Here is a 22,767-nt window from a genome sequence, read left to right on the forward strand (position 1 = left end):
AATAGAATGGAGTGGAATAGAATAGAATAGAATAGAATAGAATAGAATAGAATAGAATAGAATAGAATAGAATAATAGAGTAGAATGGAGTGGAATAGAAGACAGGAAATTAATTCCAGAAAAATGAAGCAATAGAATGTGACTATTGAGTTGCCCAGAGAGTCCTCAGCATCCGTGGTGAAATGCAGCATCATATCCCAGAGAATTAAGGAACATGCAGAAGTGATTATGGAACCCTGGTAAGTCATCCTTGGAAAACTTGGAGAAGAGAAAACCAGCAGAGGACTTAGCAACTGTACTCTTTCACAAGCCTTGAAAGATTTGTGGATGCTTTGAATAATTTTCTTTACCATCGCTAGGTAGACGTGTGGATTATTGAACCTCAGGGATTGAAATTTCTTCATGTTCCTGACACATCTGATGGCCATTTCGATGGTATTCCAGTCATATCTAAAGGACACCAGAAGGTAATCACAAGCACTGCATGTTGTAGAGTCCAAGTGGTCTCTAGGCATGGGTTCTGCTCTCCTCTTGTGCCCTTGGGAGTAAAAAAGGGGCCGGGTGTTGAGCTGTGGGAACTATGTGAAGAAGCAGTGATCCCTGAGCAAAGTCTAAGGTCTTCCACAGGACATACAAAACAGAACTCTCAATTGTTTTATTGCATTTTGACAAGTGACAGTCCCTTTTGGAGACTCATTTCTCCCCAGTCATCTGCTTGACTAGTAACTTATAGAAAGCTTTGCCCTGTCTGGATAGCTCAGTTGGTTAGAGCATCATCCCCAAATGAAAAGGTTGTTAGTTCGATCCTCTGTCAGGGCACATACAGAAGCAGATTGATATTTTAGTCTCTCTCCTTCCTTCCTCTCTCTCTAAAATCAATCAATAAATTAAAAAATAAAATAAAAGACAACTTTCACATAACATAGGGTGGATTTACATTAGTCTCAGCAAAAAATATTCAGTTTAATTCTCTCTGCCTTAATGGCTAATAATAACCAAACATGGAACAAATTCCTCTAAGAACCTTTCAGAACTAGAGCTGGTAGCCATTTCTTCCATGAGAGAATAGAGGAATGCTTTGAATCTCTTTTAAAAGGCTTGAAATCGCCTGACCTGTGGTGGCGCAGTGGATAAAGTGTCAACCTGGAAATGCTGAGGTCGCCAGTTTGAAACCCTGGGCTTGCCTGGTCAAGGCACATATGGGAGTTGATGCTTCCAGCTCCTCCCCCCTTCTCTCTCTCTGTCTCTCTCTCCTCTCTCTCCCTCTCTGTCTCTCTCCTCTCTAAAAATGAATAAATAAAAATTAAAAAAAAAAAAAAAAGGCTTGAAATCTGGGCCCTGCCAGTTGACTTAGCAGTAGAGCCTCAGCCTGGCATGTGGAAGTCCCGGGTTCAATTCCCGGCCAGGATACACAGGAGAAGCGCCCATCTGCTTCTCCACCCCTCCCCCTCTCCTTCCTCTTTATCTCTTTCTTCCCCTCCCGCAGCCAAGGCTTCATGGGAGCAAAGTTGGCCTGGGTGCTGAGAATGGCTCCAGTTGCAGTGGAATAAGACCCTAGATGGGCCGAGCATCGCCCCCTACTGGGCATGCCGGGTGGATCCGGTCAGGCACATATAGGAGTCTGTCTGTCTCTCTCCCACCACCCCACCACCCCCATGCCCCAATCCTGCTTCTCACTTGGAAAAATACAAAAAAAAAAAAAGGCATAAAATCTGGTTAACAGCCCTACAGGCTGCCAGATGCTCCCCTCACGTGCCCTGGCACTGTCCCTCCCATCAGTAACAGTACTGTCACACTGCCTGGGTACAGAATGTTCATTGGACAGTTGGGTTATACCCCTTTACCCCGGGGGCACAAGAAGGTGCAGTTGTCAATACTTCATCTGCGGAGGGATGGGAACAGAGACCAGGCTCTGATATCACTGCTCTTTCCAGGCCCATGTGTCCTTCAGGCCCACCGTAGCGCAGCAAAGAAAATGTTTCAACTGCTCTGAGACTGCAGTGGATGGAGACCTGGTGGTTGTGTACGATGTGAACAGAGAGGAGAATGCTGGGGAACTTGAGGTGGGTGAAACAAACTCTAGGAGAGCTGCATCACTGAGGCCAAAGAAGTGTCTATTATTGAACAAATTCCCTGGCTTCTGCATAGTTGCTAGCTGCCGAGGCAAGTGTCAAGGTTGTGGAGAAAGAACTGAAATCATATTTTTCTGTTGCTATGCATTATCTTTTCACATCAAGAAAGCTGAATAAAAGGTCATTGAGTCTCTTCTTGTCCTTGTCCTAGAAAGATACGTGAAGGCCTTATATGAAGAATAATAGAAAATAACAAAATGGCAATTTTGCATAGCATTTCAAGGCTCTTTGCAACTAGACTATCAAAGAAAACACAAAAGCCATGAGGTTGGGCAGAAAGCACAACCAAAGCCTAGAGAAAGATCTGGGCCAGTGGTGAATTCCAGGATCATTGTTCATTGTGAGATTTCCTGAAAAGTTTCCTTTCCCTTTTTTTGTTGTGTCTTCAGTGTGTGTATGTATTTTCCTGTGCTAAGGTGGAGCCCTGGGAGGGTATCCGAAAACCTGTACTTCTATCCAAGAACAGGGAGGTAGGAAGTATCCACAGCTACACATCGTACAGGGGAACCCTATAAAATCTTGGTAGAAGCCACCAGAGGGCAGTAGAAAGAGGAGAACCAACCATTACAGTCTGCAGCAGAAGACAGAGATTGATCAGGTGCCCAGCTGAATTGGCTTCCCATTCACCTCAAAAACCATCTAGAGTGCCCATAAAGGTCCATTGTGCTCTGCCCCACTGACCATCTACCCTAATCTCTGGTTGCTTGAATTCTGTGGTCCTGTTGTGCCTGGCCCCAAGTGTGCCCAGAGTGTCACTGCATTGCCTGGAGTTCTCCACCCAACCCTGCCCACCCTTAACCCAGCCCAGCCCATATGTTAACAGGTTCAGTTCAATCTCACACTCAAGTTAAGAATAGATGCTATTTGCTTGGGAAGGACTCCCCTTTCTGAATTAGATGCTTCCCCACTGGGCATTCTTGAAACCTTTATTTTCCTGATAGTAGCACTTACCAACCAGAGCTGCAAATGCCTTTTCACTTGTCTGGATCCTGCACTTACATGCGAGCTCAGGAGGACAGGGGCTTTGCCTGATTCACCGTTCATTGGCAAGGTTCCTGGAGCAGAGGCTGTCAGTGAAGACTGGGTAGATCGAATGGGAGAGGAGAGGAGAGGGAGGAAGGGGAAGAGAGGAGAGGAGAGGAGAAGTGAAACACCCTGAGGAGTTAGCCTGCCGAGAAGGAAAAGGAGGAAACAGGAAGAAGGGAGAGACAGATAGACACCAAACTGCCACCTCTGTTCTCTTAACAACTGCCATGCCTCCTGCTTACCATGACCCACCTCTCCTTTCTTAGCCCCGGGTCCCTATCCTCCTACATCCTAAACATTAGTAATGGTTTAGCCAACAAATATATTCTATTTTTCAGGTATTTAATGGCTATTTTGTCCACTTTTTTGCTCCTGACCACATGGACCCAATTCCCAAAAACATCCTCTTTGTCATTGATGTCAGTGGCTCGATGTGGGGTGTAAAAATGAAACAAGTAAGTACCCCTTGTTGGCACGCTACATGGAACTCCCTACCTTCTTTGATCCCCTCCCAACAATGCAGTCATTCATGCACCTTACCCCCAGGGCCTGTTTTAGACAGCTTGGGCTGCTATAACAAAGCACCACATGGCTTATGAATAACAGAAGTTTATCTCAAAACTCACCTTTTGGCCTGACCAGGTGGTGGCGCAGTGGATAGAGTGTCGGACTGGGATGCGGAGGACCCAGGTTCGAGACCCTGAGGTCGCCAGCTTGAGCGCGGGCTCATCTGGCTTGAGCAAAAGCTCACCAGCTTGGACCCAAGGTCGCTGGCTTGAGCAAGGGGTTACTCGGTCTGTTGTGGCCACACGGTCAAGGCACATATAAGAAAGCAATCAATGAACAACTAAAGTGTCCCAACGAAAAACTGATGATTGATGCTTCTCATCTCTCTCTGTTTCTGTCTGTTCCTATCTGTCCCTCTCTCTGACTCTCTCTCTGTCCCTGAAAACAAACAAACAAAAAAAAAACTTAAAACTCACCTTTTGGAAAAATTTCCTCAGTATAACGTCTTTTCACTCTGACCATGCTTCTGCTCCTTGTCTTTTGGTTCTTCTGCATAACATTTTACTTTAATATCTTGCCATTGTTCACGAATAACTTTGAAATAATTAGATGCATATCTTTTCTAATTATACTGTAATTCTTTAAAGGAGGCCATCCTGTCTCCTGTTTGGAGTTCAACATAGGCTTGTTCAGCATTAAATGGTTGTAGATGCAAACAAGGAAATTTCTTATTCTATTCATCAATCCATTTATTTAACCAGTTTGAATAATGTACTATCTATTTACTTATTCACTCATTCATTTTTTCATCCATCCATTCATTCAGCAACCATTTCTGACCAAATGTTCACTAGTCTTCTAGTATCCAAAAAAGGAAAAATATATGGCCTCTGCCCACTGTACTGATACTCTAAAATTAGGTTTCTCAACAATGTCATTATTGACACTTTGGATTAAATAATTCTGTGTTGGTATGGTCCACTTTCTATGTTGCAGGATGTTAGTGACCAGGGTCTCAACCCACTAATTGTCAGTAGCACCACCCCTTGGTCATGACAATCAAAAATGTCTTCAGACATTGCCAAATGTCCTCTGATGGGAAAACTGCCTTCAGTTGATAACCATTGCCCTAATATAAGTTTATTCGTTGCTTCCTTCCTTTATTCATTCAACACACATTTGTTAAGTATGCACACTGTGTCCGACACTTAGTTCATATCAGTAACAGAATCAACAAAAAACTTTTTTCTAAAAAATCAACCCTGCCCTCATGGAGCTTAAATCCTGGAGGAAGGGGGACAGAGAATAACGATAAACATAATAAGTAAACTTAAAAGTATCTTTCTTCAATGGTGGTAGTGTGGGAAAAAAAATCTTTTTATAAAAGAAGTATGTTAGGAATCAAGGGTCCATGTGCAGGGAGGTGTTGGTGGTTTGAAGAGAAAGGTGAGACGTAGTTGAAGAGAGTGGGTAAGTATATGGACTTGTGATGTACATTTGATTTTCAGGCACCCTAAAGGGGAACCTAAGGATCACAGTACATTGTGACCCTTAACTTAAGGTAAGACTAGTCAAAGCCATCGTGCGTAACAAAGTAAGTAATCGTTTAAGTCTGAAAATGCAGACTATCCATGTTCAGAATAAGTGAGAGGTGGGTTTGTGTTGACTCAGATGGGTTTAAGAGGTTTTCTGTAAGAATGATAGTGTCAGTCAGTACTTGAAAGATAACTAGGATAAATTCTTGGCCGCCTTAGTTTCTTCTCAGGCTCAGAGCCTGTTTAACGAGAACTTTCTTTCTCTTTTGAACTAGACAGTGGAAGCAATGAAAACCATATTGGATGACCTGAGAACTGATGACCAATTCTCTGTGGTTGATTTCAACCACAATGTGCGAACCTGGAGAAATGATTTAGTCTTAGCCACCAAAACACAGGTTGCAGATGCCAAGAGGTATATTGAGAAAATCCAGCCCAATGGAGGTAAGTGGATTTACCCTAAAGCCCAGTGAGAAACTTCCATAAGGTTCAAATCTTGGTTCACTGAAGAAATATTATTTCTTACACAGTGCTCTTTGCCCCGTCTGCAATGGTCTGTCTTAAATAAGGCACATATTATTAAATGATGAATACTAAGTTCATTGCAAAAATACTACACATGACCCATCCTATACAAGTTTTAAATTATTCCAATCTTTCAGAAAAGAGTATCAGTAGATGACACTCACCTTCTCATTACTTGCATAGCATAAAATGTAACTGTCTACAAAACAGTATCCAAGTCTGTCAGCAAGGCTGGTTTAGGTGTCTTCAATTTGGTGTTTAACAAGATGACAGACTGTGTTTTGAAAGGGCTAACTCGTTTTTTAAGGGAGTAGTTTACTATACAGGGAGTATTTTCCTTCACTAGGGAATCTTAACCAGCCTGGGAAAAGTTGGTGTCACTTGCAAAGCAATCAAATGATTTGGGTACTGAATAAATTATTCCTTTTAAAAAATTGTTATTGAATTTATTGAGGTGACATTGGTTAATAAAATTTTATAGGATTCAGGTTTGCAATTCTATAATACATCTAGTCTCTTTTCTAAATTATTCTTGAGTAATTACCAGACAGATGAACCTGAATTCTAGATGGGATTGTTTCTGTGCAAAGAAAGAGCATATAACAGAACAAGCACGTTATATTATTTTATCAGGCACAAATATCAACGAGGCGCTCTTGCGGGCCATCTTTATTTTGAACGAAGCCAATAACTTGGGAATGCTGGACCCCAACTCAGTATCTCTAATCATTTTGGTTTCTGATGGCGATCCAACAGTAGGCAAGTGGTTCTTCAATTTTCTAGTACAAATATTTTTTACTGTCACTTCTTGGGAACATGATTCGTTTACTGTGGACATCTAATGGCAGTGGGCTGAGTTTCTAAACCATTTTTAAAGCCATCCTTCTTACAAAACAGGGTCCTTTGACCCTGAAACACTCATCCTGCTGAAACTAGTTCCCAGATAATTTTTAGTGATGCCCTTGATTGTCACGTCTGCAATGCGGGGGAACTTTAATTTTAATCTTAACTGTATGCTATGACAATTGCTAGTAAAATGCATTACTTTCCTCAACTTAAGGTATAGGACATGGTGAACAGGAGTGTGTGTGATGAGAATGGGTCCCAGGACTCCAGCTGTTCCTGTGGAGTCCTCAGTAATGTATCTTTGTTGTTCTCCACACTTCCCCCAGGTCCTCACCACAACCAAAGAAATTACTTCTATCCGACACACCCTGTATGTTAAGCATTTTTCTTATGCACAAAATAGTTCAACATCTCCCTGCTTCTATCATGTCCTGCTATTTTTATTTGTTTTATTTGTCTCTTTACACTGACAAATATAAGTAAGAGTGAGTGCTAGACTGTGTTGCTATCTGTCATGTGGACAAGGACTGTATCTAACCTGGGCCAGACAGCTCAGTGGGAGGAAACCAGGGATGCGATCATGACAATGGCGTCTTGAGTTTTAGAAAGACGAAGAGCAACCATTTTATAAATGGTGAAACAAGAATGGCAGTTGTTCTGTATTTGCTGTCAATTCAGTGTTTTTTCCTCCTTGGATCAGATTAAGGAAGGAAAGAAAATATATTAAAAAATTAAGTCTGTTTCTCACTCCTGTCCCTCAACCATCTAGTTCCTGTCCCCAGAGGCATTCACCTATAGCAACTTCCTGTGTATCTTTCCAGAAATATTTTATGCATGTCTGTATACTGTATCTACATATATACACACACATATATGTGAATATGTATACACATACATATATACATACACATATACATGCATATATATGTGTGTGTATGCATGTATACACAAATACATCCTACATATAACAATTATTACATTGTTTTCCCCTTTAAAATCTGTCGGAGATTATTCAAAATAATACATAGAGTTGTCTTGTTCTTTTTAATAACGGTATAGTATTTCATAATTTGAATGTACCATAATTTAACCAATCTCTCTTATTGGTGTACATTTGTTTCTAATATGTAGCTATTTCCAATTATGTTACTTAATACCAATGCCCATATTTCACTTCAACATGAACGAGTACATCTATAAGAAAAAATCTTAGTAATTGAGTCACTGGATCAAAGAGTGAGTTTCTAACTTTGACAAATTTTGCTAAACTTTTCTCCATGTGTTTCCCCCAAACTGTTTAACATTGCCTCCTCATTTCCTTCCTTTCTGTCATCACTTTAGGTGAACTGAAGTTGTCAAAAATTCAGAAAAATGTGAAGCAGCACATACGAGACAACATCTCCTTGTTCAGTTTGGGGATAGGATTTGATGTTGATTATGATTTTTTGAAGAGACTATCCAATGAAAACCGTGGAATTGCTCAAAGAATTTATGGAAATCAGGACACTTCTTTCCAGCTCAAGGTAACATTTTTTTCTGTTCTATTTTTTTTTTCTTCACTCAAAAATCATTCAACTACTAGTATCTGATACCTAAAAGAAGATGGCTAAATTTAAGTGAAAATTATTATTTCAGCTTATTTGTCTGCAAGAATAAAGAGAGTGTTCATTCTTTTCTCATGCACTCCACCCTACTTTTCCATCTGCACTAACAGTGAGGTGAGAAGCAGTAGGCCGATGGGCACTTCCCTAATCCCTGAACAAGTTTTCCAAGGTACTAAAAGAGCATCTCATGCCTCTCTAGCCCTGCTGAGCAGTTGGTACTCCTTGCTAGCATGGTCATGTTTTCTCTTAAAATATACTAGCATCTTAAATGTCAACTTTTTTTTTTAGTGAGCTTGATTGAGGGGAGGGTGGACCGATAGGGACAGACAGACAGGAAGGGAGAGAGATGAGAAGCATCAACTCATAGTTGCAGCACCTTGGTTGTTCGTTGATTGATTTTTCATATATGCCTTGATGTGGGGGCTCCAGTTGAGCCAGTGACCCCTTGCTCAAGCCAGCGACCTTGGGCTTCAAGTCAGTGACATTTGGGCTCAAGCCAGCAACTACAGGGTCAAGTCTATGATCCCATGCTCAAGCTGGTGACCCCACACTCAAGCCGGCAGATGAGCCCACCTTCAAGCCGGCAACCTCAACCTCAGGGTTGTGAACCTGTGTCTTCAGTGTCCCAGGCCAATGCTCTGTCCACTGCACCACTGCCTGGTCAGGCAGATATCAACTTTTTATGATGTAACACAGATCAAGCTTTAGCCTATACATTTCCTTAAATAGAAAGAATATGAATTACATGTTTATTTTAATTAAATGGACAAGGAAAAGGTGTAGGAGAAGAACATAGTTTACCCCACCCTCTGCCAGGACCAGGTATCATAGATCAATGAAGGGCCAGACAGCTCAGGGGGAGGACACAGTTAAGTTTGGGGACAGATAGGGATAAGTTTTAATTTGGGAATATCAACCTAGCTGACTTTTCTGATTATGAGTACCCATTAGCTGTTGATATGGTCATAAAAGGGAAAAAATGCTGGGCTCTGAAGTCAGTGGTAATACTCTTAACAAGCCTTTGTCTTCTGTATGTGTCTGTTTGCATGATAATTATGAGAAATTTCCTTGTCCCATAGCTTTCCACAGAGATCCTGTGAGAGCAAGAGTCATCTGTTAAACATTTGAAGAATCTCAGAGAAAAATGGTTTAGCTCTATGAAGTCCTATGAAAATAATAATTTCTTGGTTTTTTTTTAATGAATTATAGAAATTCTACAACCAGGTATCCACTCCATTGCTCCGGAACATTCAGTTTAACTATCCACCTATGTCAGTAATGGATGTCACTCAGAACAGTTTCCATAACTATTTTGGAGGCTCAGAGATCGTGGTGGCAGGAAAATTTGACCCTGAAAAAACAGAGCAATTACAGAGCATTATCACCGCAACTTCGGTACTTGGGCTTATCTGCTTATTCTATAAATACTAACAGATCCCTTTTAGATACACTCCATCCTGCATATTAACAGGCTAACACTGCATTCAAGAACCATGTATGTAAAATGAAAGCAATAGTGAAAGGGAAGGCATGAGAACATCCATGCCATCTTCCTGACTATTGTGTAAATCCTTACCATTTTTAACCCAGACCTATCACAAACTCCGGAAGTATACACCTAACTTCCTTCTTTTAAATTCTTCTGAATTACTTTTCATTTCCCTCAAAGTTGGGTAATACCTGGGTTCACTCATGGTAGTAGATATAAAAAATGCAAATTGATTAACTATAATTCTGCTCTCCTGGTATCTTTGAACCTTGCATCGTCCAGGCCAACACGGAGTTAGTCTTGGAGACCCTGGCCCAAATGGACGACTTGGAGGATTTTCTATCAAGAGACAAACATGCAGATCCTGATTTCACCAGGAAATTGTGGGCCTACCTGACAATCAACCAACTCCTAGCTGAGCGGTAAGAAGTGCACGTACCACAGGGACTTGCAAAACTGGAAGATCTGTCTTGTATATTTGAGTTAATACACAAAAAGATTAGAACCAAGAAGGCAGCAAATTATTAGAGGGTTTGGATTATTAATTTCCACTGGTTTCAAGCCCTTTAAGTAAAACTGAGTTTACCCTTGTTTTGTTTTTGAGGTTTAACATATATGCAGTAAAGTGCACTGATTTTAAGTGTACAGTTTAACTCGTTTTTATGTTCATTACCTATGTAATCAGCACCCAGATCCAGATATAAAAGATTTCTTTCATCTCTTACGGTTACCTTGTTTTCCTTCCCACTCAACCTCCACCACCACCTCCAGCAGAAGTCACTGTTCAGACATCAATCACCATCAATTAATTTTGTCTGTGATTGAACAGGTTATTGTCCAAAGAGAAATCTATGATGTAATTACAATGTCACATAAGGAGGGGCTCCCTAACAGCCATCCATTTCATCTCTGGCTTCTCAGCTGACCTGCATTGAAACCTTCCAATGTAAAATTATATTTCTAGAGTAACGGATGATTCTTTGACCACCCACTTCAGAGTTATGTACAGGTTTTGGATAAGAAAACTGCCATTCTCGAGCCCACTCCACTTAATTCTATCAGATTTTCAGAAAGATGAAACAGGGTCCTCTGAACTAGAATTAATATAACTATCTATCAGAGACAATCCATGATGTCAATAAAGTTATAAAACAGACATGGCTGTAAACTGTGGCTTTGAAATGAGTGAAAAATATTTCTTCCCCTTTACGGAAGCACATTGGTTGTATTTAAAGATAGATAGCAAATTGCTGCCAAAGTTAAGTACTGATTTTTTTAAAAAAACAATCCCTGTAAAACAGGTCACTGGTTGCTGGGGGTTGGGAGGGGGAGGATGAACAGGTAGAACAGGGAGATTGTTAGGGCAGTGAAGCTACTCTGTATGATCCTATAATGTTAGATACATGTCATTATGCATTTGTCCAAACCCGTCACGTCTATTTAAAAATTCTTTAGTACTGCATGACTAGATCAAATACTAAGTTAGTTCTATTTTCTCTTGTGGCCCCCAGGGTCCTGGTTGGATACTGGAAGTGGTGGGGTTGTGGGACTTTAACTCAGACTTAAATAAAGTGACGCTCTGTAATGTATCTATTTCTTGAATACAGAAGCTTGGCTCCTACAGCTGCTGTCAAAAGGAAAATTACAAAAACGATCCTGCAGATGTCACTGGAACATCACATAGTCACCCCACTCACTGCCATGGTGATTGAGAATGAAGCTGGGGATGAGCGCATGCTGGCTGACTCCCCTCCGCAAGACCATTCCTGCTGCTCAGGTCAGTGTTTCAAGCTGGTGGAGAAACTTTATGGGTCAACTTTGGTAGGCTCAGTCGCAGTCCTTGAACCCTTGTTCCTTCCCCATCCTGGTCCACCTCTAGCTCCCAGGCCTGTATTCCCTCATGCCAAGCTCATCCTGTCAATTTACTTTCAGAACAGTTTATTGCTATGGTTTTTGAACATTCTTACTCACGTTTTCCAAAAGAATTGAGAAAAATTATGTACCCCTTTATACATTTACAAAGTCAACATTAGCCCTGGCTGGTTGGCTCAGTGGTAGAGTGTCAGCCAAGAGTGTGGATGTCCTGGGTTCAATTACTGGTCAGGGTACACAGGAGAAGCAACCATCTGCTTCTCCACCCCTCCATCTCGCTGTCTCTATTTCTCTCTTTCTTCTCCTCCCACAGCCATGGCTTGATTGGTTCGAGTGCATCAGCCCTGGGCACTGAGGATGGCTCTATGGAGCCTCTACCTCAGGCACTAAAAATAGCTTGCTTGCGAGCATGGCCCACAATGGGCAAAGCATTGGCCCCAGATGGGGGTTGCCTGTGGAGTGCATGTGGAAGTCGGTCTCTCTATCTCCTCTCCTCTCATTAAGAAAAGACTAAATAAATAAATAAATAAATAATCAACATTACACTTTTTCATCTTATTTAAGTACCTGCAACATATTTAATATCTGGCATAGTATAAAAATTGAGCTTTTAAAATGAAACTGTGATAGAACTCTTCTAAGTGTATACAATGAAATGAAATGCCTGATTTGATACTTATCATCCATCATCCATTTAAAAATACATAAATTCTGTTTTCATTAAAAATTATTTATTGTTCTTTTTTTCTAGTTGAACTTATATTCCACTTTTCTGGCAGAATCATATCCTAACATAATATTTTTTATGCTTAAAAGTTTTTTATTAATCATCCTTCTCTTCTGCAAGAAAAATACATATACAATTAATTTTTTTTCAATTTCATGATCATAAGATTCTGAGTGTTCAAAGTTTTCTTCTAGATTGAGTTTTATGAAAATTACTATGGGTAGACATTTCATCAAAATAAGATAAATATATTATAAATTTTGATATACATAAGATGTGCCATTTTCTTGGAAATTATCTTTTAATGAGAAAAATGTGGCTGAGTCTACTTTTCATATATCTATGGGTAAATGTTATTTATTAGTAGATTGAAAGAGACAATATTTAACATCAACTCTGCTTTTTAAAAAAGTGTTTTATAGGCATAAGTCCTGATAAACCTTGTTGACAATGATAAGCAGATAGCAATAAAAAGCACTTGATTTTGGTCATGTCATTCACTCACCTGAACTTCTTTGAAATTACACAACAAAACTTACATATGGACATACTATTCAAATATTATTAATAATGACCTATCAGATGACAGGTTGAGCCCTACTCCAATTTGGTTGCAAGTAAAGAATTAGAACCATCTAATTGCAAACAGATTTGTTTCCCAGTCATTGGAGTCATCCTGCTTTCTGGCATTACACCAATTTTCAATAGGACTCTGGTTTCTGGGAGGTTTTTGGTGAGAGGCAGCAGGGAGAGAGCATGGCTTCTACTTATAAACTAGGAGAAAGTGGTGGTCTGAGGAAAGAGTGTATGTGGAATCTGGGAACCCAGAAATTGCCTTAAATATTATCCATGATCTCTGTGTCCCATGGAAAGTCCTGAGGTATATACCCAAGGGTTCTTTGCCCAAGTTTAGAAGACCATGGTCTATTGTCCCATTCTCTTCCTCTCTTTCTTAAGGATTGTTGAAACACAGTCTTGAAAATGACCTGTATACACTAAAGGGAATGTTTCTGAATTTTTAGTCTTGTTCAACTGAGATGCCAACTCTATCAGAGTGGCCCAGGATTCAAGGAACTCTGACTTCTGACCTCCTAGTTACCTTAGGCTGGGGCCTCACAGCTAATTTATCTGGCATAAATATAAACTGGAGTATCTAGGTGACATTGTATCACCTAAATAAAATGTGTAGGTAAACAAGCATTTATTTCTCAAAGACAGGAAGAAAGACTGAATATCAGAAAGCAAAGTGAACTTTTTGTAACCAGTAGGGGAACGTCTTTGAAAGACGTTGCTCAGATTGCTTTTTGGTGAGTGAATAGAAATGCATCAGGAAGATGCCGGCCCTAACCTGGGATTTCTCCAGGGGCTGCACCACACCTTTTCTGCCTGGCCAGTGCTGAAGGGATGAGGCTCTTCACCAAATCTGCAGGGCCGCTCCTTCTGCTGCAGAGCTCAGCCCAGGTCCCAGACTCTGTGGAGAACAGCAGGCCCACAGCATCACCACAGAGGGAGCCACAGGAGAGAGATCTCAGGAATACAAATAATAGGCGGAAACCTTAGCCGAGAACGTCTGGGGTCTGCATAGCTCTTGAAATTGTAAGCAACTTACATGGAAAAGTAAATGTGGAAACTAATGGATATAGGTTTTTCTACCCAGGTGCCCTGTATTATGGCAGCAGAGTTGCTCCAACCTCACTCCCATCTTGGGCCAACCCTTCACCAACGCCAAGAATCCCAATGCCTGCGAAAGCAGCTCCTGTGCTTGAGGCCACCCCTCCTCCGCATGTGATGAGAGGTGAGAGAACTTCAACCTGGCTTTCACATCCCAGGTCTCAATCAGATGATAATCTGATTTATTAATGTAAATCAGATACGTTAATAAAATCACTGTGTCCCAGTAAACTAGGTGACCTACAGGCATCACTGCCTTCATTGAAAGGAGATAATCCTGTGTGTTAGTTGGCTTGAGACACATAACAAAGTAATACAAACTGGGTAGTTAAAAAACAGAACCTTATTTTTCACAGTTCTGGAAGCTGAAGACCAAGATCAAAGTGCTAGCAAGATAGATTTTATTTTTTTGGCTTGTAAGTGGCCACCATCTTCCTGTTAGTTCATACGACCTCTAGAGGGAGAGAAAAGGCAAGCTCTCTGGTTTTTTGAAAAGGACACTAATCTCATTATAGGGGCCCAACTCTCATGACTTAGATTACCTCTCAAAAGTAGCCCTCCTATAAAATGTGGATGTGGTTATAAGGTAAGTCCCTGGTTCCCAGTAGAAGCTCAATAAATACTTGCTAGTCTTGTGCCCATGGACCCCAGGTCCTAGGAATCTATGAAGTTAGTCCTGGAAGCCCTCACTCCACTTTAGGCTGCACAGACCAGCTTAAACATGATATTTCATTTCTGTTGCCTAGAACTGTATCAACTCAATATGACAGCACTGATCTGTTTGATTTTGAGGTTTGGTTGGTGGAATCTGGATTAATTAAAATAGCAAACACAATCATTATCTTTAACAAAACAATTTCCTTCTAACAAAATGTTTCAAAACATCATATTTGTGTAGAAGGAATAAGAAAGCATAAGTAAGTGATTTTTAAAAAAATTTTAAAAAGGAATTAGGAACCTTTTGTTCTGTGTCTTAATGATGCCCTCTAGTGCCCAGCTCCAACACAAAATCAGTGAAGCAAGTATTTATTGAATACATAGCATGAGCTTGGTGGTGTGAGTGGTGCAAAGAAATACAAGGTTTTGTTCCTGCTCTGGATTAGTTTATTCTTGATTCTAAGTTTCAAAACAAACTTGAAAATGAACGAGCATATCAGAGTGGCTGGGAGCATAGTTTATAATCAGACAGCTGGGCTGTGAGTCATAGCTGTGGCATTTACCAAACTGTGATATGACCTTGGGCATGTCACCTGTCCTCTGCAAAGAGAATGATTTGAGTTAATGTTTGCAAGGAGCTCTGTGATAGTATCTGGATAGTAGCCTGTCAATGGATGGCAGCCAGCTCTTCCAGTTTTATCCTGGAAAACACCACTGCAGGTTTCACCTCACACCTTCCTCTTCAATCCTTTCCATTACTGAGGCTACATTTCTGGCAGTGCTAAGCTGCTCCCTCTACCAGCTACCAGATAGTTGGATTTTACCAGATGTCTCCGGAATTTTCTATCCCTTGCCAATCCTATTCACCATCCTGCTTTCTTGAATTTAACATTTCTTGCCTGGGTTACTGCTGTTTCAGCTGCTAGATGATCTTTCTATGTCTATTTTCTAATACTTAATTTATATTGTAACCAAAATTTTCCTGAAATGAGGGTCAAATCATGTTACATTTATTCTCAAAGACTTCTGCTAGTTATCTAAGAGAATAAAGGTCCATTCTCTAGCATGGTGTTCTGTAGGCTCCATCACCTACATTTTTAGTCTGATCTTTTCCTACATTCTTCAAGAGCCCATCTTCTAGTCACATCTGAGTTACTTTCTAAACAAATCATCACCTTTCGGCCTCCATGCCATTCCTCAAGCTGTCCACTGAGAATGAAATCTCTCTTTCCTGTATCTCAGACTTCCCCTCTTCTCCCACCTCTAAAGACTTAGTTCAAAAGCCAAATCCTTCATCAGGCCTCTACCAGGTGGAGTCAATCATCCTAGCATCTTCATTCTCAGGGCATTGTGCTTGGGCCATTATTTTATCATTTACTTTGTTCTAGCTTACATTAGTAGTTATATCTGCTTCCTTGAAAGAAAAACAATAATGTTCAAACTGTTAAAGAAAAATATTATTCATGAAGTTTGTGAAAGCATGGTAGTGAAGATTTTATTCAAGGGAGCATGAGGGTAGGGACCACACTGCACTGGGTTTTGGCAGTGGGGGCACTTACCTGCAAATACAACATGGGAGAGTTGGACTTTACAGACAAGGAGCAGGAGTGGGTGGGGGTGGGGGGTCAGTGGATGAATCACTCCTAAGAGGAAACAGCCAGGGGAAGAAGGTTCGGGCTAAACACCCTTAACAGGATTCTTGCTTAAAGGCAAGCTGATGTGATCAGACATCACCTGGGGTGGGAGTGGGGAATAAGGAATCTGATCAGATAGCAAGGGTGATCAAATATGGAGGGTGGGGTTTTTATTTAAAGTGACTCAGCAAGGTTTTTGCTAAAATAGAACAGTGCAGAGACCAACATGGAAGCCAAAAGTTGAGACCTAGTTGAAAAGTTCAGAGTAAAGAATCCTTGTCACTCCTTCAATTAAATTGTTACTTTCTTGAAGGCTATGACTTACCTAGAACTGCACCAAACATGGCCTAATTTAGTGTTTGGCACATAGTTGTTTTTTTCTTCTCACTAGAATAGTTTAACAAAAAAGATCAGCCAGAATAATGGTGTCCGGCAACAAAGTAACTTTTCAGGAGCAGCTTGATCCTTCATTGCTCTGAGAATGGATTAATCTATATACCAACAAATAATATTATGTCTTCTTTATTTTTATGCACTGTGTATGCCTACTTAATAAAATACATATCTTTTTATCTCTCTATATATTCACTGTTTATACATTTACACATGTATATGTAGTATGTATATGTAGTATGTATTTGTATGTGTCTTATTCCTTGTGTCTTTCTTATTCATTTTTAATTCCTAGCTCAGTGCATGTGTGAGCTACAGAATAATTATCCACTATATTGGTAGAATAACTTGAATCTCTGATGTTGGCTGCATGAGAAAGGGACAATGTGTATGGACCACTGGTCCCCAATGCCTAGAACAGTACCTAGTATATAGTAGAAGCAAAATATATGTTTGTTTTTGTTAAATGAAAATGTTTAGGAATAAAATACTTTTCAAAATCCTGTTCCCGTCTATAATTAGTTGTTTTCATTTTCTTTGTAAATTTTCTAGTGGAAAATGACCCACACTTCATCATTTATCTACCAAAAAGCCAAAAGAATATTTGTTTCAATATTGATTCAGAACCCGGAAAAATCCTCAACCTTGTTTCTGACCCAGAATCAGGTAAAATAAAAAGATATTATATTTGAATTAGATAATTAGATCTTTGTCACGCTACACTCTCACCACCTGGGATTTCTTTCTCACCTTAACAGAAGTCCTGTATTTTCCAAACTCGGGTTATTAGTGAGAAATAAATTATAAATATATTCCTGTTTGAACTATTGTAAATACAATACTCTCTCTCAGTATGAAAGAGCAGATTTTGTAATATAATTAAACTGTAGTGCTTAGCCTGTGGTGGTGCAGTGGCTAGAGTATCAACCTGGAATGCTGAAGTCGCCAGTTCAAAACCCTGGCCTTCCCTGGTCAAGGCAGGTATATATGACAAGCAATCAGTGAACAATTAAAGTGAAGCAACTTTTAGTTGATACTTCTCATCCTCACTTCTCTCCTTTTCTCTGTAAAATTAATAAATAAAATCTTTTAAAAAAACTATAGTATAGTTATATAAATGAGAGTTACATAGGAAAAAGTGTTATATAAATCCTAAAGCAAAATAATAATTTTCCCATACTATCAAGTTTTGTTTTTTGTTTTTTGGGTTTTTTTTTTTTTTTTTTTGCATTTTTCTGAAGCTGGAAACAGACAGACTCCTGCATGCGCCCGACCGGGATCCACCCGTCACACCCACCAGGGGCGACACTCTGCCCACCAGGGGGCGATGCTCTGCCCATCCTGGGCGTCGCCATGTTGCGACCAGAGCCACTCTAGCGCCTGAGGCAGAGGCCAAGGAGCCATCCCCAGCGCCCGGGCCATCTTTGCTCCAATGGAGCCTTGGCTGCGAGAGGGGAAGAGAGAGACAGAGAGGAAGGCCCGGCGGAGGGGTTGAGAAGCAAATGGGCGCTTCTCCTGTGTGCCCTGGCCGGAAATCGAACCCGGGTCCTCCGCATGCTAGGCCGACGCTCTACCGCTGAGCCAACTGGCCAGGGCCAAGTTTTTTTTTGTTTGTTTTTTGTTTTTTTGGTTTTTTTTTTACAGAGACAGAGAGAGAGAGAGAGAGAGGGATAGACAGGGACAGACAGGAACAGAGAGAGATGAGAAGCATCAATTATCAGTTTTTCATTGCAACACCTTAGTTGTTCATTGATTGCTTTCTCATATGTGCCTTGGCCGTGGGCCTTCAGCAGACCGAGTAACCCCTTGCACAAGCCAGCGACCTTGGGTCCAAGCTGGTGAGCTTTGCTCAAACCAGATGATCCTGCACTCAAGCTCATGACCTCAGGGTCTTAAACCTGGGTCCTTCCGCATCCCAGTCCGACGCTGTATCCACTGTGCCACTGCCTAGTCAGGCCATACCATCAAGTTTTATAAATTTGAATTATGGTGCCCACATATGAAAAGAAGAATGGCACACAGAGGAAAAAAGCTTTTTTTTTTTTTTTTTTTTTTTTTGTAGGAATTTTGGTCAATGGACAGCTCATTGGTGCCAAGAAGCCCAAGAATAATAAACTAAGCACCTATTTTGGAAAACTGGGATTTTATTTCCAAAGTGAAGACATGAAAATAGAAATTAGCACTGAGACCATCATCCTGAGGCTTGGCACTCGGACATCGATCTTATCTTGGACTGACACAGCTCAGATCATTAACCAGAGGCAAGTTTTATTATGTCTGATTTGGGGCCTTTCTTTGACACCTTACATAAATACCGACATCTGCCACATAAACATGGACCTTAAAATCATCATTTTAAATGTGAAAAATTTGATGTTCAAAAAAATATTTGGCCTGACCTGTAGTGGCGCAGTGGATAAAGTGTCGACCTGGAAATGCTGAGGTCGCTGGTTCGAAACCCTGGGCTTGCCTGGTCAAGGCACATATGGGAGTTGATGCTTCCAGCTCCTCCCCCGTCTCTCTCTCCTCTCTAAAATGAATAATTAAAAAAATATATATTTGCTGGCAGCAGGAATCATGCATTTTGGTCACATGTGTCTCAGTGCTACCCTAGTGCCTGGCATATATTAAGTACTCAATAAATACATGTTGGGGCCCTGGCCGGTTGGCTCAGCGGTAGAGCGTCGGCCTGGCATGCGGGGGACCCTGGTTCGATTCCCGGCCAGGGCACATAGGAGAAGCGCCCATTTGCTTCTCCACCCCCACCCCCCTCCTTCCTCTGTGTCTCTCTCTTCCCTCTTCCCCTCCCGCAGCCGAGGCTCCATTGGAGCAAAGATGGCCCGGGCGCTGGGGATGGCTCCTTGGCCACTGCCCCAGGCGCTAGAGTGGCTCTGGTCGAGACAGAGCAATGCCCCAGAGGGGCAGAGCATGGCCCCCTGGTGGGCAGAGCCTCGCCCCTGGTGGGTGTGCTGGGTGGATCCCGGTGGGGCGCATGCGGGAGTCGGTCTGTCTCTCCCCGTTTCCAGCTTCAGAAAAATACAAAAAAAAATAATAATAACAATAATAAAAAAATAAATACATGTTGGGTAAGTGAATGAGTCTATCAACTGAAATTCAAAGCCAACTCTGTGTCACATATGCTCAGAACCGCTGTGATTGGGTCCTGTGAGTAATACCTTCCCAATTAGTATCTGCTTAAACAAACATACATTGATAGTTTAGAGCTGGGAGTTAAAAAAGCATTCTATGGCAAAAAACATGGTAAAGGTCTTAGAAAACTAGTGGGATTGTGCTGGGAGGAATGAGAGTTCCTATTAGGGGTGAAAGAGATGACTTTCTAGAGTCTGTTCTGGAATTGTTAATTCCATTTCAACTTTCCCACTAGGGTGCTGGTCGCAGTGAAGAAAGAGAAAACTGTGACGATCACCTTGGATAAGATGTCCTTCTCTGTGTTACTTCATCGTGTTTGGAAGAAGCATCCAATCAACGTAGACTTTTTGGGGATCTACATTCCCTCTACAAACAAGTTTTCACCTAAAGCACACGGACTAATAGGTAATCAATCAACCATCTGACACGTGCGGGCCGTGCTAGGGCTTGAGCAGCTTTGGATTACAGTGGTTAGAAGTTGAGAAAGGGACCGGTGTGGACTGAGCAGCACAGGATGCATGTTCTGAGCCTGGGCGCCTGAGTGACACAGAGGTCAGTGCGGTTGGAGGAAATGGTAACTGTTACTCCCAGAGTTCCCTAGGAACAAGAGGCTGCACTGGCCGCGCAGGGCCACCGGGGGGAGGCCAGGTTTTGGTAAGGGAAGCAGAAGCAGGTGATAGGTTCAGGCCAGAGCCCTTACAGGGGTTTCCATGGAAAGACAAGATGGAGCAGGGAAGGTTAGAGTTGGCTGTTCTGAACAATTCCCATCGGCTTTGGGCTACAGATTGGTTTCTAGTTGCTTGGCACCTGGCCCTGGAATGATTCCTTCGGGGTTATGCCAGCCAGGAGAGAAGGTCTGGCTTTAGGTTGGTCAGTTGTATACAAAAGGCATGCTTCTACAGCCCCAGATGGGCAGAGCATCGCCCTGTAGGGGGCCTGCCAGGTGGATCCCAGTGGGGGCACATGTGGGAGTCTGTCTCTCTGCCTCCACTGCTCTCACTTAATAAAAAAAAAAAAGAAGAAGAAGAAGAAAAAGGCATGCTTCTGGTAGAGTCCTTTGCTATATTTTGGTATTGGCTAGCCCTGGGAGGGGCAGTTTATCCCCAGCCAGACAGCATTTTTAAGACGTTAAACATCATAAAATACAGAAAATAAAAAGCATGATCAACCCAACATAGTGGTGTGAGGTGACTCAGTAATGCGATAGCCAGGACCTTTGCCGGTCCAAACAAGTTTTCCCAGAATCTGGATTTCACCATCACAAACTAGAGAAGAGGTGGATAAAGTTTAAGTTTTGCCTAAGATTTTTTTCTTACTGAAGAGAAGTGAACTTGCATAGGAAGTCTGTGACAAGCAAAGGTTCCAATTGAAGCATATGACAACACAAACACAGCTTCTTCTGTGATTTCAGCTATGCTCTTGGGTGCTGACCTTCACCCCCACGTCCAATCCCAATCAGGGCATTTGATTTTACTTCTCATCCCCTAGATCAGCCTCATATGCAAAGTGAACATGGGGTGAGTGGCATGGATTTGCTCTCAGGAGGGACCCACCTCTTTCATCACTGTGCCCTTCTCCTCTGAGTATGTTTCTCTACTCCAGAAATTCTGGAGGGAGGATCAACTGGTGGTTTAGATCAAATGACCAGGCTTTTTATTTATTCGTGGGTTACTTGTAAATCACTGCCTGGACTTAATCTCACTAGGTCAGTTCATGCATGAACCCAAAATACACATCTTCAATGAGCGACCTGGAAAGGACCCCGAGAAGCCAGAGGCGAGCATGGAAGTGAAAGGACATAAGTTGGTTGTCACCAGGTAAGCCTTGGATGCCTATGACGGTAACAAAAAAGGGCTCCTCCTAGGCCTTGACTCACACAGCATTACCTATGTCAAACCAGACAAGTCATCAGGAATGGACACACACATGGCATCTGCATAAGGACACTACAGCTCGTCCATCTGAAATGAAAACAATGACTGCATGTATGAGTACATACACAAAATGCCAAGATTAATTAATCTGTTGTTCTCACCTTCAAACATTAGAAGCTTTATAGTCACAAGCTGGATTTGAAAAAGGTGATCAAAGGAGGAAATCGTAAAAATACCCAAATGCCATAGAGCTAGGGAATGTGTATTTTTATGTTAAAGCTAGAGCCTTCTTTTGAGTATGAGGTTAAGCCCATAAAACTTGGGAACTGAGTTCCCGTTTCTAAGTTAATTTTTACTCCTTACCTTGCTGGAGAAGTCCATATTGGTCAATCTCAGTGAAGTTATTTGAATTATCTAGGGACCAGCTATTTATTCTGTTCTTCCAATCCTAAGCCCCAGACTCTATGACTTGGGAAGGGGGTGGGTGGGAAAAGGCAGATATGGAGGTGGAAGGGGTGCAAAGAATAGCAAGCAGGAGGTGTCTCCCTTCGAGATATGCAGGCCGGCATGCCTTGGTCTGTGCCCTAACCCTACACACCATTGTCCTTGCAGAGGCCTACAGAAAGACTACCGAACAAATAGCGTGTTTGGAACAGACGTTCCCTGTTGGTTTGTACACAACAGTGGAAAGGGTTTCATCGATGGACATTACAAGGATTACTTTGTGCCTCAGCTCTATAGCTTCCTCGAACAATCTTAAAGATTTTTTAGTTTTGAAAATTAAATGTATAAATATACATTTCTCCCTGCCACTTCTGGTCATTCTTCAGTTTGAATAATTTAAAAAACTAACCAGATATTAACATATCTGAAGAAAATAAATGCTTTACAAAAAGCTCTAAGATTTTGTTGCGTCTTCAGAGTGAGGTGTGTGCATCAAGGCAATGCAAGGGCAAGCCGCTCGGCGAGTCTAGCTGGCATCCAGACAGTGCTAGATGTGGCATTTACTGTGATTCACTGTTAAGTGTCAGGTCCTCGAGTTTGCAGGTCAAGTACATTTTTAAGTTGTCAGTTATGTGGGAAATTCAGTTATGAGGTTATATGGTAAGCACGGAGTAAGAACAG

General features: G+C 41.5%; 1 protein-coding gene across 2 annotated transcripts in view; it reads left to right on the forward strand.

Moving 5' to 3' along the window:
* ITIH2 (inter-alpha-trypsin inhibitor heavy chain 2) overlaps nucleotides 1–22,544 on the forward strand; it is a 36,469-nt gene extending 13,925 nt beyond the window's left edge. The window contains exons 7-21 of one of the 2 annotated variants that reach the window (XM_066232487.1): nucleotides 360–467; nucleotides 1,935–2,063; nucleotides 3,497–3,613; nucleotides 5,476–5,644; nucleotides 6,359–6,484; nucleotides 7,913–8,094; nucleotides 9,385–9,570; nucleotides 9,947–10,086; nucleotides 11,272–11,441; nucleotides 13,921–14,058; nucleotides 17,171–17,284; nucleotides 18,681–18,879; nucleotides 20,004–20,173; nucleotides 21,474–21,585; nucleotides 22,255–22,544. In XM_066232487.1, coding sequence (XP_066088584.1) covers nucleotides 360–467; nucleotides 1,935–2,063; nucleotides 3,497–3,613; nucleotides 5,476–5,644; nucleotides 6,359–6,484; nucleotides 7,913–8,094; nucleotides 9,385–9,570; nucleotides 9,947–10,086; nucleotides 11,272–11,441; nucleotides 13,921–14,058; nucleotides 17,171–17,284; nucleotides 18,681–18,879; nucleotides 20,004–20,173; nucleotides 21,474–21,585; nucleotides 22,255–22,402 — 2,208 coding nt within the window. In that variant the 3' untranslated portion in view covers nucleotides 22,403–22,544. The remainder of the gene's footprint in view (nucleotides 1–359; nucleotides 468–1,934; nucleotides 2,064–3,496; nucleotides 3,614–5,475; nucleotides 5,645–6,358; nucleotides 6,485–7,912; nucleotides 8,095–9,384; nucleotides 9,571–9,946; nucleotides 10,087–11,271; nucleotides 11,442–13,920; nucleotides 14,059–17,170; nucleotides 17,285–18,680; nucleotides 18,880–20,003; nucleotides 20,174–21,473; nucleotides 21,586–22,254) is intronic. The other variant, XM_066232488.1, reaches the window with a different exon arrangement.
* Nucleotides 22,545–22,767: the final 223 nt, after the last annotated feature.

Source organism: Saccopteryx bilineata, chromosome 5 (assembly GCF_036850765.1).
Source record: "Saccopteryx bilineata isolate mSacBil1 chromosome 5, mSacBil1_pri_phased_curated, whole genome shotgun sequence".
In the NCBI taxonomy this organism is placed as follows: domain Eukaryota; kingdom Metazoa; phylum Chordata; class Mammalia; order Chiroptera; family Emballonuridae; genus Saccopteryx; species Saccopteryx bilineata.